Consider the following 13,614-nt stretch of genomic DNA (forward strand, 5'->3'; position numbering starts at 1 on the left):
ACCAATGTTTAATTTAAAAAAATCATTTTCAAGTTATAGTTTCCCTTTTTATATTGTGCCTCTATTTCTCCATATTGCTTTTGTATAGTTCATATTATTAGGTCTATAATATTCAGCTTGAAATATATACTCTTAGTCATTTGCCTTATGAAAGTTTAAGTTATACTATTGCTTTTTTCCCCCCACGTGCCTTATTTTTACTGGGCTGTAGATTAAACACTGAGTCATTTCTTATTTGCAAAGACTGCCAATCAGATAAATCACAGGTGTCATAATTGATGTTTCACAACTGGACAGATTTTGCCCGGTATCTAGTACTTTTGCCCAAGCCTCCCTTGCTTCTCAATTCATGAAGAAAAGGAATTCCTTTTTCCTGGAGCTCTGCTTATTTTGTAAGGTAAGGTGTTTTTTCCTGAGCTCCAAAGTTTTTACTAATTGGACAAAGCAAATTCCTTTCAAATGCCTTACTCTGGATTACAGTCATCCCTTGGTTTTTGAAAGTGATCCATTCTGGAAGACCATTCAGGTTCTGAAACGTTCGAAAACCGAGGGGTCCACAGCCCACAGCCAGGCCTCAGGACCTTGCCCTCAGCGGACGCCGCGGGGCATGTTCGACTCCCGAGGCGTGTTCAATAACCGAAGCGTTTCCTTCCGGGACCCGGCATTCGTAACCCGAAATGTTCGGCAACGGAGACGTTCCAAACCGAGGTACCACTGTAGTTGCATTGGACTCATCCAAAGCTGTATTTTGTTAAAAATACAGATTTTTTTAAAAATATAGATTTCCAGACCTTGTGACTTGATATTTTGATTCCATGAGTCTGGGTGGCCTAGAAATTTTGTTTTTAGAGTCTTCTCCAGGAATTCAGACTCAAGCTGTGTCCAGGTATTTTTACTATAGAAGACTTTTTGGTTTGTATATTAAATTTCCTTAGATGCTTTCTTTCTTTTTTTGAATTTATTTTTTTATTGAGATATAATTCTCATACCATGAAATTCACACTTTAAAATTGTACAATTTATTCTTTTGAGTATATTAATAAGATTGTGCAATCACCTGTACTATCTAATTGCAAAATATTTCATACCCCCCCTAAGAAAAACCATTAGCAGTCACTCCTTATCCCATCCTCTCTCCATCATCTGGCAACCATTAATCTACTTTGTGTCTCTGTGGATTTGCCTATTCTGGATATTTCATATAAATGGAATCATTCACTATATGGTCTTTTGCCTCTGGCTTCTTCCACATGGCATAATGTTTTCAAGGTTCACCTATGTTGTAGCATGTATCAGTAGTTTAATTCTTGTAGCTGAATAATGTTCCATTGCTGTATATACTATATTTTACTTAGTCATTTTTTGAACATTTGGGTTGTTTTCACATTTTTTACTTTTATGATAATGCTGCCATGAAGATTAGTGTGAAAGTTTTTGTGTGGACATATGTTTTAATTTCTCTTGGCTGGATACATAGAAGTGGAATAAATGGGTCATGAAACTGTGTAATTTTCCCAGAATGCTGAACTGTCTTATAATGCATTTGCATCATTTTATATTCCTGTGCTCTGTGGTAATTGAATTACATTGGGCCTAAATAGAACCTAGGTTAAATAGTATGTAGTTAGGAGATAGAACTGTATTTTGGCATTTGGTTTCTCAGTGAATTAATGTTTTAGAATCACATGATTTCAAGAATCATAACAGAAAGAATGTAATTTTTCTTATATGAATATTAAGTATTACAAGTTATAGAGAAAGGAATATTCTTTTTTTCCTCATCAGGTGATTGGTGTGAACTTTTAGTAGCTGACCAGTAGAAGCAGGAACATATTTTAAACTTTATTAGCTTATTAAAGGAAATTTCATCATAAAAATATCTTAGAACCCTTTTGGTAATATATATATCTTAAAGTCATTAAATCAAGACATGTCTCATGATTGTTTTGGTTACTGTTTATTGAAATTTCTAAATTCATATGTAGAAAGAGAGAGGAATGAGTTATCTTTGAAGACAGTTTTAATAGTAGCTTATACTATTTTAACATTTGGGATTAATGACAGTAGGCACATCACAGCTACAGTTTTAAGTATTTTGCAAGCAGCTGCCATTACAGAAAAACTTAAATTGACTAACGGACTATGAATACCTTAGCAACTCCCAGGAACAGGATTGTGATTTGTTGTAGGCATGGTAACAGTTGTTATCATTGTGCCTTTTAATTCTATCGTTCCTTCTTTAGCCTTTTTTTAAAAATATATCTTCATTGTTGAAAGTATTACAGATGTCCCCTTTTATTCCCCCATTAACCCTCTCCACCCCATTTCTGCCCCCTCCCTGGGCCTTCACCACCCTATTGCCTGTGTCCATGGGTTACGCACATACACATATAAGTTCTTTGGTTATCCCCCCCTTCCCCTCACTGAAATATGTTAGTCTGTTGCATGCTTCAGTGTCGCTGGGTCTATTTTGTTCGTCAGTTTATTTTGTTCATTAGATTCCACATATAAGTGAGATCATGTGATACTTGTCTTTCTCTGACTGGCTTATTTCACTTAGCATAATACTCTCCAGGTCCCTCCATGCTGTCTCAAAGGGTAAGAGATCCTTCTTCTTTACAGCTGCATAGTATTCCATTGTATAAATGTACCAACGTTTTTTTATCCACTCATCTATTTGATGGGCACTTGGGCTGTTTCCAGATCTTAGCTATTGTAAATAATGCTGCTGTAAACTGGGGGTGCATATATTCTTTCTGATTGGTGTTTCAGGCTTCTTAGAATATATTCCTAGAAGTGGGATCTAGCCTTTTGATATTTTGAAACAGTTATCTCCAAATGAGCATTTTGATATTATAAATTATCACAGAAGACACCAAGTATTTACTTTTCAGTTATTCTTTTAAGATTCTCATTTTAAACATATACAGCTCTGCCTTTTTAAGCACCTTTTTGGTTCATGCTGCCTTAAAACAGACTTCCAATACTTATGTTTTTCATCAAGCACTAACTATTCATAATAATGACATGATTTATTCTTTTTTCATCTTAACATCAGCTTTTGTGTCTAATTGTGTCTTTCAGAATGGAAATTGGAGTACTGGAAGAGGCAAGATATCAATCAGGTATTCATCTCATTTTAATCATGTTCAAATTTACTTTTATCTCCTGCAAGAAGTTTAGGCCAGAAGAGCCCTGAAAAACCATATATTAATAATAATGATGATAACTGATCTTTCAAAACATTTCAGTTACCCAGGGAAGTCCTTTCAGTGCATATATTTTAACCCAAGTAATCTTTCTTTTGACAAAATATAAAAAGCCTCAAATAAAACTAAAAGGAGAGGACTCCCTCCAAGTAACACTGGCTAATTAAAGAATTATGTGTAAATTAAAATTTGCATGCTTGTTAAATTCCTGTGATTTCTTGTCATGTTTGCCTCGCTAGATTGCTTTAAGCATAGATCTAATAAAACCTCATTATAGGTTTCTTTCCTGTAGTATGTCAGTTACCATTTCTTTTTTATTAACACATATTTTAACTTTAATTCTATCCAGGATCCTTACAAATGCAATGGGGGGGAAAAAGTGACAGGAGAATAGATTACCCAGCTAGAAACCTTAAATATCAGGAAAATGCATGGCCAACCTGATCAGGTCAGATTATTAACATCATCTGTAAATGGGAAGCGCAAAATTTTCATTGTTGAAAATATGCTACATAACTAGCCGTCTTTGCTGCTTGTAGAAAGCTTGGCATCGCTGATGTGTGGCCTCCAAAGTGGCAGGAAGGCCTTACCTTCTCCAGGTCAGCTCACAAGCTGACGTTCTTACTGTGGTGGATAAACCAAGGTCTGGGATCTCCTTTTCAGGCCCATGGTTGCAGAAGCCTGCTCTTTCTCAGCATATTAAGAGTGCCCTCTTCTCTCCGGATGGATTTGTATTACCCAAATAAGTGAAAATGTATAAAATCAGAATAGCAGTTTATTAACTTGCAGTAAAAATGACTGTCAAAGGGATAGGAATAACTTGAAGACCGTAGAACAAGAACACGTTTTACTTATAGCCAGATTTATTATAAATAAAAAACTGAATGTAGGTTCTGCTATTGCTCTCTCAGTAATCCTACTTCAGGTCTACATTAGATGAGAATTTCTCTCTTCATTTCTTCCATCAGCATTGCTATGCGTCTGCAATATTGTTTAAACATTGTGTCAGGGATATAATATACTTTAGGTGTGAGAACACAGATACTAATCAAATTATTATACAAATAAATGTAAAGTTATAACTGTGGTAAGTACTACAAAAAAACCTGCGAAGCCATGAGAGCGTAGAGCAGATGTACAATAGTCCACCCTTATTCAGGCTTTTGCTTTCCATGGTTTCAGTTGCCCACGTTCAACCACAGTGTGAAAATATTATGTGGAAAAATCCAGAAATAATTCATAATTTGTAAATTGCATGCCACTCAGAGTAGTGTGATGAACTCTCATTCCGTCCCGGGATTTGAATCATCCCTTTGTCCAGCTTTTCCATCCTGTCTCAGTTATCAGATCCACTCTTGTAGTATCACAGTCCTATGTCACCCTTATTTTACTTAGTAATGGCCCCAAGGCGCAAGAGTAGGTAGGGGTGCCGGCAGTTTGGATATGCCAAAGAGAAGCCTTAAAGTGCTTCCTTTAAGTGAAAAGGTGTGCATGTAGAGGGAGAAACAGAGTATATATTGGATTTGGTACTATCTGCAATTTCAGGCATCCACAGGGGGGTCTTGTAACGTATCCCCTGTCAATAAGGGGGCACCTCTGTATCTGGTAGACTGTAGTCAGCCAAGATGTCCTGTTAAGAGGGGGGCTTCTCAGGCCGAGGGAGCGGCATGTGCGCAGAACTCTGATAGGAGGATACATGGCATATAGAAAGGTTTTGGAGAGAGCTGGTGTACAGTGCATCGGAGACTCAGTGATGTGAGGCAGAAGAAGGGTGCAGTAGACCACGTAGGCCGTATGGGCCTTGTGGACTTAATCCTAAAGCTTGGGAAAGCCCGTGAAGTGTTTGAATCCTGGAGAGTGACGTGATCTGCTTCTCTGTGAGGGTTTCTCAGGCTGCAGCATGGAGAACAGATTAGAGAAGACCAGCAGTGGATTCTGGGGGAAGGGAAGAAGGCGATTAGGAGGCCATAGGAGTTTTCCAGTTTTCTGTGGTGTGGTACTTAGTAAAGAGAGTCCAGATGGTAAAAAGGGAGGGGAAGGATCGAGACCTGGGACTAAACTCCTACTTTAAATGGGGGACTAGAGATTGTATCTGGAAAGGAGCCACGGTGAGATGGAAGACACTCAACTGAGTGTGGTGTTGCAGAGATCAAGAAGGGAGTGGGTGCGCAGTGTGGCTGAGAGGTCAAGCAATTACAGTAATCACAACAGCATTTGTAGCCACCAGTTATTGCAGAATTGTTGCATGCCAGGTACTTTACAAGTTTAATCTCATTTAATCATGCCATAGCTCTGTTTTATGTTTGTTTATTTTTTAACTGATAAGAAAACTGAGGCAACGAAGAGGTTAAATGACCTGCCCAAGGTCTCAAGAGATTACAAGCAAGGATTTGAAACTGAGCATTCTGACATCCAAGCCTGAATTTTATGCCTGAAAATTTATAAGGACTAATATAAAAGCAGGCAATAAGATTTAGAAAAATGAAGGTTATCTCCCTAAGACAACTCTCTAAGGGAAAGTTGTCTGTGGGGGTGATCAGAAGTCAAGTTAGAGTAGGCTAAGGAGTGGTGGGAGATGAGGAAATGGAGACAGATACCATGAACAACTCTTCTGGGAAATCGGACTTGAAGGGGAACTATCCAAAACGGTTTTTGGATCTTCTGTCTAAAGAGCCTCTTACCTGGTTTATCTTTTTAGGACTTCACTGGCTGGCCAAACCTCCTTCTGATACATCCTTTCCTTAGTTAATATATACATTTTTCTAGCAAAAGTCTGCTACTGCTATTTATTTTTTGTCTAGTTAAGGCATCTTTTTCATAACACTGAAAATCTGTTATATAAAGTGGTCAATTTCTAGCTACTAGGATAAGTAACTTTTTGTTTTAATATGTTTTCCATTTGGAGCTTTTAATGGTTTCTTTTCTAATTTAATTTATTTTTTCACAAGGTCATGTACCTCTGGCAAATGACATTTTTAGAGACCAATATCTAATGCATATTAAATAAATGTTTGAAGGTATGGATTGTAACGAGTATGCAGCTTATATTACAAAATGTAGTTGCATTTAATTACTTAATTTTCTTCTTGATGTTCGTAGACTTCTTGAAATTGAACTTTTTCTGTTTGTAGGCTGATATTGCACCATTGATGGCTTCTCTTATTGGAGTTCCCTTTCCCCTTAACTCAGTGGTAAGGAACAAAATTTCTTTATCAGCTCTCAGAATAAAAAAACCATATTTTTATGTGTCTCTGAATAATCTTTGATTATATTAAAACTATTTTATATTTCTTTCTAAATATGTAATACCTTATAGTTGTGTATGTATTATAATCTACAACATAGGGTACAAGGCTAATAGTTTTTCTTTAAAATTTTTTATTTCCTAGAATGTATACAGATTTCTATTTGTAATTTAGTTTTTTTTAAGTTTTAGTTATTGATTTGAGAGAGAGGGAGAAAAACTGATTTGTCGTTCTACTTATTTACGCATTCATTGGTTGATTTTGTATGTGCCCTGACTGGGGATCGAACCCACAACCTTGGCATATTGGAACGACTCTAACCAACTGAGCTACCCGGCCAGGGTCTATATTTGTAATTTAAAGTGATGAAAACAGATAAATAATTTTTGTTTGCAAGCAGCAGAAACTGAATCCATTTAAAAGAAATTTATTTACAAGATACTGGTGGCTTGTTGATTCAAAGGGGTATTAAGAAACTCAGTTTAGAAATGAAAACAAATGAAGAGAACTCTGGAGACTTGGAAGAAAGAACCAAACCATGGTCTACACTACTTTTTGCTCCTTGACCCTCAAGAGTCAGATTCCAGTGCTTACCATTTGAGTGGTCTAGCCTGGGTCATCTGTCTATCCTCCAGGAAGGGAAGGCAGGGCCCCGTTAGAGACCCACTGCACTATATCCAGTGGGGCGATCTCTCCTTATAGAGTGATAATGCTGCTAAGAATGGGAAGTGAATCCTGAAAAGGCAAAAGACAAACACAAAAAATCTTTCCGACCAGTCATTCTTATTAGCTCTTCAAACCAAACAAACAAAAAAATCTAACTTAGAATGCCAAGTAATATGAGCCCTGTAGTCATGTCTGAGTGTGTGTGTGTGTAACTAAAACAAAAGTTTCGCAAAATAATCTTTACTCTTTTATGCACAATATACTCTCATATTTCCTACTATGTATTTTCTTTTCTTTTTAAGTATGTTAGTGGTCCACCATAGGGATATTTTGTGTGTGCAAAGTACTTACTTCACTGCCTAGTGCACAGTAATTTTTCCATGAATGTTAGGTTTTACTGAATTTAATTAATCTCTTTTGACTTATTTACTATATTATATTTACTTTGTGAGAAAAATAATAGAACACTTTTCAGTTACGGTTTAAAGAAAGATTTTTTTGTTTTACTATCCTAGCAATTTATTTGTCCTTAAGTCTTGTCTCGTTGCTTCCTTTATAAGTTTTTTTTTGTTTTATAAGAATAGCCTCAGCTCTGTTAATATAATACTAAACTAGTATTTATTATTTACAGGGAATCCTTCCTGTGGAATATCTTAACAACACTGATGTCTTCAAAGCAGAGAGCATGTATACAAATGCAAAACAGATTCTTGAACAGTTTAAGGTAAAATAAGACACACGAGAAAATGGACACTACTACAATTCTAAAATTGAATATATTACATGGTTTGATTTTGTGTTTTAAGAAATGACTTTCTATAAGTCATTATCTTTAAATTTTGTGTATTTGTCTAGTGTCAGAGTTTCACCTTTCTGAGGTTCAGGTTCCATGAATCAGTGTGAGAGTGTAAAACTACCTTTGAGGAGTCTTCCTAATTGTAAGACTATCACATATGCTTATAAAGACTATAAACCAAGTCTTTATTGATTGGAATTTGCCCCCATAGAAGTAGCATTAGTTATTGCAACATTTTTTGTCATTCCATGTACATTATTTATATGCATTAAGAACTTAAAGAAGTGACCGTTTAACTGAAACATTCTGTTATTCTTAATACAGTTAATGCAGCTTGGCTTATTTTGTTTTCTAAGAGTTAAAGTAAAATTTAATTATGTTACAGAATATGTTAAGTCTTTTGCAGACTTAATAGCCTTAATTCTCAGTTTATTGTGATAGAACAGTAATGTTAAATTTTTCTTTAAATGTTTATGAAATAATATAGTAACACAAAGTTCCATTTATTTTCAAAGTAGTTAACCATCCCTGAAGACCCATTTTAATGGATGTTTACATTTCAAAGTGAAATTAGTTGATTTTTTTCTCATTTATAATATAATAAAATGTTTTCATACTTGGTTCCCAGGTGAAAATGACTCAGAAAAAAGAAGTTACTTTACCATTTTTGTTTACACCGTTTAAGTAAGTATTTTATATTTATTAGCTTGTAGGAAAGAATTTTTCAATGAGTTTAAATGCTGACAGAATGAATTACTTAGAAACTTTGTCTTTTTTGTATAGATTAGTGTATACTTCAAGATGAAAGTCTCACCCATTGTTTGTGTAAGTCATGAGCCAGATGCTAGCTAGATATCTTTGAATGACTGGTAGAGGAGATATAGGGTGCAGAGAGATATGGGAAACATAGGGAGATAGATTCAACAGGGCTTGACTGGGAAGGCATGGGGATTCTTGGCTTGGCTGAATGGGAAGGTACTGGTACCATTATGGCTTACAGAAAGAAAGAAGAGCTAGTTTGAGAGGCAAGGATGAATGCTCAACTTACAACTGAAGACATATCAATGAATTGGTTAGAAATAGCGATGTGGATCCCAAGATAGAGATGAGAGTTGATTGTGAAGATTTTGTAGCCATCAGCATAAAGATGGCGGTGGAAACTTACACATGTAGGAGCTCTAGGCAGAAGGTAAAAAGTGACAAGAAAAGGCCAATGATACAGTTCTGGGAAACACTGACAATTACTGGTGGCAAAGAGGAGAGCTGACTTTGATGGGCAGCAGATTTTGCTATCTGAGCTCCCAGGAAGATGTATTTTCCTTGAATCAGGAATGGGGAGCTTTGAGTCACAAACCTGGCTCTGTAGTACTGACTTGGGCAGGTTCATTAAACCTCCTTGAAGTTCATTTTCAGTGAGCAAGGATTTACATTTAATGAGGAAGAATTTTGCTCTTGACTAAAATAAATAGAAATTGTTTGAAATATAGGTGTTAGGGATATGATTCAGTGAGTCAGAATTATACTTAACAACTTATGTAACATGAGTGTGGTATTCATAAACTAGAAAGGCTTAAATATGGCATTACCCTGTGAATAATGTGACTGTATGCCTGATTCTGTGTGTGTGTGTGTGTGTGTGTGTGTGTGTGTGTGTGTGTGTAGGGGAGCAAAAACAAAGCACAGTTATGACTTGCAAGTTATGATCATATGTAATTAATTACCTTATATATATATATCAAAATAGATAAATATTATACATATATATAAAGTAGATCTATATAGACACTCCTTTGAGGAGTTTCCCTGATTATAGGAGTGTCACATATGCTTATAAAGCCCAGTCTTTATCAGAATTTGCTCCATATTATATATATATCATATGCATCTGTTTGTTTATAATGTTGTGGTATAGTCAGACCATAACAAAATAAACAAATAATGAACAAGAAATACATTATCAACTCCTGGTATGAAGTAAATACACAGGACATTGAAACAGAATAATTGAGGGTTACTTTGGCCCAGCCACTTTAGAAAGACTGATCAGGAAAGCACTTTTCTATAAGGGGTTCAAGTGCATACTGCCTACCTTCTTTTACTTGGCCTGTGGACTCATCATGGACTTGCTCTGCTTTGATGATCAGCATCTGCCTGCAGAGCCACTGCTTGCTTTGTTTCACCTCAGGGCTCAGCAGGATAGTTAATTCCCAGCCACTGGCTCACTCACCCTGGAGCAAAGCTCCCAGCCCTGCCTACAGACTTGAAAATCACCATTTGTTGAAAGCTTCATTATAACCAAAAAAGCCTAAGATAATATGAAGAATGACTCTTGAGGAAATAGATAATTTAAGGAACAGGAAAGAACTTAAAAATATTAAAATCCTCAAAAGTATCTGAGAAACTTGTATCCATAAAAAAAAAGCAGCATAAACTTTACAAAATGAGAAAGGGTACAGGATGCATTTTTTAAAAAAGGGTAGTGCAACTAGAAATTTAGGGAATGGTAAACTGTACAAGTATGGTCCAAATGGGAGACAAGTCCTCCAGATTAGAGTAGGAAGTGAGTAGACCTCAAGTGAAATGAAGCGAATTTTAAGTAATATATGGATTAAGTAAGGAGCTGGGGGAAACACAGTGACTTACGTAGAAGGCATCCATTTCCTTATTCTCCAAAACAGTGACAATTGGAAACTTCAGGGGAACAAAAACATTTCAAAGTGTACAAGAAAGCATGCTTTAATTATGAAGCAACTTACGATGTGAGATGATACTGAACAGTTGTAGAGAGTATGAGAAAGGGAATTCATTTGAACATTGGCACATGGATCAAGGAAATCTAATTACAGCATAAAACTTTGCTACTCAGTGAACAGTAAATCATAATGTAAATATTGGTTTTCAGTTTTTAGAGTCAAACCTTAGACAACGTAAGGAAGACTTAAGGTTACAAAATAGAATGCAGATGTTACCAACTTTGACAGTGTACAGGGTTACAGGTTGGAAGGCAGAGTGGGAAAGAAATGTAAATGGAATGGTGGTGATGCTCTTGACCTCATGAAATAGAATGTGGAGAGTCTGGTGACAGTTGAGGGAATGAGAGTATTAAAGTGACCAACATAGCCAACAGAGGAGGTAAAAATAGTAATCTAACCATGTTAAAGGAGGAGGAGACAGCAGGAACAGCTAGAATCAACAGAAAGTATGTCAGGTCAAGAAATAGTAATAAAAGCATATTATTAAGGCCCTGGCTGGGTGGCTCAGTTGGTTGGAGCGTCCTGTACACCGAAAGGTTGCAGGTTCGATCCCTGGTCGAGGCGTGTATGAGAGGCAACCGGATCAATGTTTCTCTCTCACATCAATGTTTGTCTCCGTCTCTCTCTCCCCAATCAACTAAAAAAACAAACAGACATATCCTTGGGTGAGGATTTGTTTAAAAAGCATATTATTAAGAAAAATGGAAGTAACTACCAGAATAACTAAAAACAGACTCTTGAAAAGAATTTGTATCTGGTTTGGGGACTTGAAAGATGAGAAGAGTGGGACAGGGACTTACCACTTGTCATTATTCCCTCTTGTACTATTTTTTATTTTTTAAAATTATATGCACATATTGCTTTGATAAAAAATATTTCAAAAAGAAACACAAAATAAGTATTTGAATCATTGGCATGAATCATAAAATCATAAAAATCATGGGCATGAGTAAAAATTTTATTTTTCTATATAAATTTTAGAATCATCATCTTGAGTAATATGAAGAATTCTTTGGTTATTATACAATATTTTAGAAGTAATTTGGAGGATATTGGAATTTTTACAGTATTGAACATTACCATCCAACGTGTATTTATTTATATCTTCTGCTATGGCCTTAAGTAAAATTTTAGTTTTCCTCACAATATACATTTCTCATTCTTTTATTCCGGGATATTTTATTTCTATTCTTGTGTAGACCCTTTTTTCCCTGTTACTTGCGCTCCAAGCTAAAATTGGGTCCAGTAGACCCCAGTGCTGTGCCAAGAGATGACCAGCAGGTGGGGCTACATGATTAGGAGAAGCATGAAAGGTTTGCTTCTGAAAGCTGCTTACAAAGGAGGGAAAACACTTCATATTTGAAAGTGTGTACTCTAGAGGTCAAAGGAAGAAAAACTTTAAAAGAAAAAATTCATGAAATGAGAAAAGAACAAAAAAGGTCTCTTAAGAGATATTTTAGGGAAAAAATGAAAATGGGAAGATTATTGTACCTTGCCAACAGAAGCAAAAGCATGTTATCTTTTATTTAAAACTCACTATGTAAATTCAGAGAACTTAAATTTTTGTTTTTAACCCTCACCCAAGGATATTTTTTCCATTGCTTTTTCAGAGAGAGTGGAAGGGGGGGAGAGGGAGGGAGGGAGGGAGGGGGGGAGAGAGGGGGAGAGAGAGAGAGAGAGAGAGAGAGAGAGAACAATGTGAGAGAGGCACATTGATTGGTTGCCTTCCTCACGTGCCCCGTCCAGAGCCAGGGATGGAACCTGGGACCCTTCAGTCTGCAGGCCAATGCTCTAACCACTGAGCCAAACTGGCTAGGGCCAAAGAACTTAAATTTTAATAAAATGTTTCAATGTATATTCTAAGGTGGCAAAAAATACCTTGGTTCTTTTTAATATATTTGTTTCTTATAGGCTGTCATGATTAAAAGGTAACTTTTACATATCACATACATACATAGGAAAAGATTCATTTACTCAGTTATGACACAAAAAATGACATGATTTTCATTAGTCGGTGTAAAGAATGCAAATTATGCTAGAAATAATTTTTTATCCTGCTTTCTCTGTCTTTATCTTGAAATTTTTTTAACCTAAGATATTCTAAAAAGAAATGGACTAGATATTACCAGGCATCTCTAAAATATTATGTGTAATTGCAGGCAAAATATTTTTGTAATAAAACCTTAGTAAGAAGATCTAATAGTTTAAAGGGCGGCATTTTAAGGAGATTTTGTCGTCCAAACCTTAGCTCGCCCTGAGTAACTGAAGATAAAATTTTTATAACCCTAAAGCACGGCTCACTTTTTCTACAGTGTTCAAATAACTGGGGAAAAGTACGGGCTAATTGCTGTCACAGCAAAGAAGTGTGTGCAATTCATGCTCGTTTCTCTTTTCCTTTTTCCTTAAGCATGGCAGGCTGCTAATAGGTTCTTCTAAAACTTGACACTTTCAATATAAAAGATTTAGTCAATAAAGGAATTGTTTTCCATACAAATTACTGTGCAGAGATGTTGTGTTGCCAGTACCGTCGAGTATTACTTCTCCCAAAGTCTCTTTTCTGGGATCCCAGTTATACGTATCCTGTTCACAGTGACTTGTGGTGCTGGGTTTTTGTTTTGTTTTGTTTTAGTCTCCTTTACAGAGTTAAAAAATCTTTTAAGTGAGGGACTATGCCTTCTTGTCTTCTTTTCTGTCACTGTCTATAGACTTGTGTTTTTAAATGGTCTTTTCTGTATTTCCAGTTCTTTCTGCTCTTCATGTTCACATGAGATACCTTTTACTGACTTGTCTCCCTCCTAATGTACTAAATCTCTCTTCGACTTTGTCCAGTTTGCTGCTATAGACCCCAGTTCTTCGCTGCAATGTTCTATCTGGTTCTCTGTTACTGAAATATGTTAGCCACAGTTATTTTAAAGTCAACACCTGATAACACCAATAGCCGTATT

General features: G+C 36.0%; 1 protein-coding gene across 2 annotated transcripts in view; it reads left to right on the forward strand.

Annotated features, from left to right (window-relative positions):
• PIGN (phosphatidylinositol glycan anchor biosynthesis class N) overlaps positions 1 to 13,614 on the forward strand; it is a 70,800-nt gene that overhangs the window by 13,732 nt on the left and 43,454 nt on the right. For both annotated transcript variants that reach the window (XR_013999642.1, XM_081149026.1), the window contains exons 9-12: positions 3,085 to 3,125; positions 6,341 to 6,400; positions 7,752 to 7,844; positions 8,545 to 8,600. Coding sequence is in view for 1 of the 2 variants with exons in the window: in XM_081149026.1 (XP_081005152.1) it covers positions 3,085 to 3,125; positions 6,341 to 6,400; positions 7,752 to 7,844; positions 8,545 to 8,600 (250 nt within the window). In the remaining variant the exon portion in view is untranslated. The remainder of the gene's footprint in view (positions 1 to 3,084; positions 3,126 to 6,340; positions 6,401 to 7,751; positions 7,845 to 8,544; positions 8,601 to 13,614) is intronic.

Source organism: Miniopterus schreibersii (assembly GCF_964146895.1).
Source record: "Miniopterus schreibersii genome assembly, chromosome: 10".
Taxonomy (NCBI): domain Eukaryota; kingdom Metazoa; phylum Chordata; class Mammalia; order Chiroptera; family Miniopteridae; genus Miniopterus; species Miniopterus schreibersii.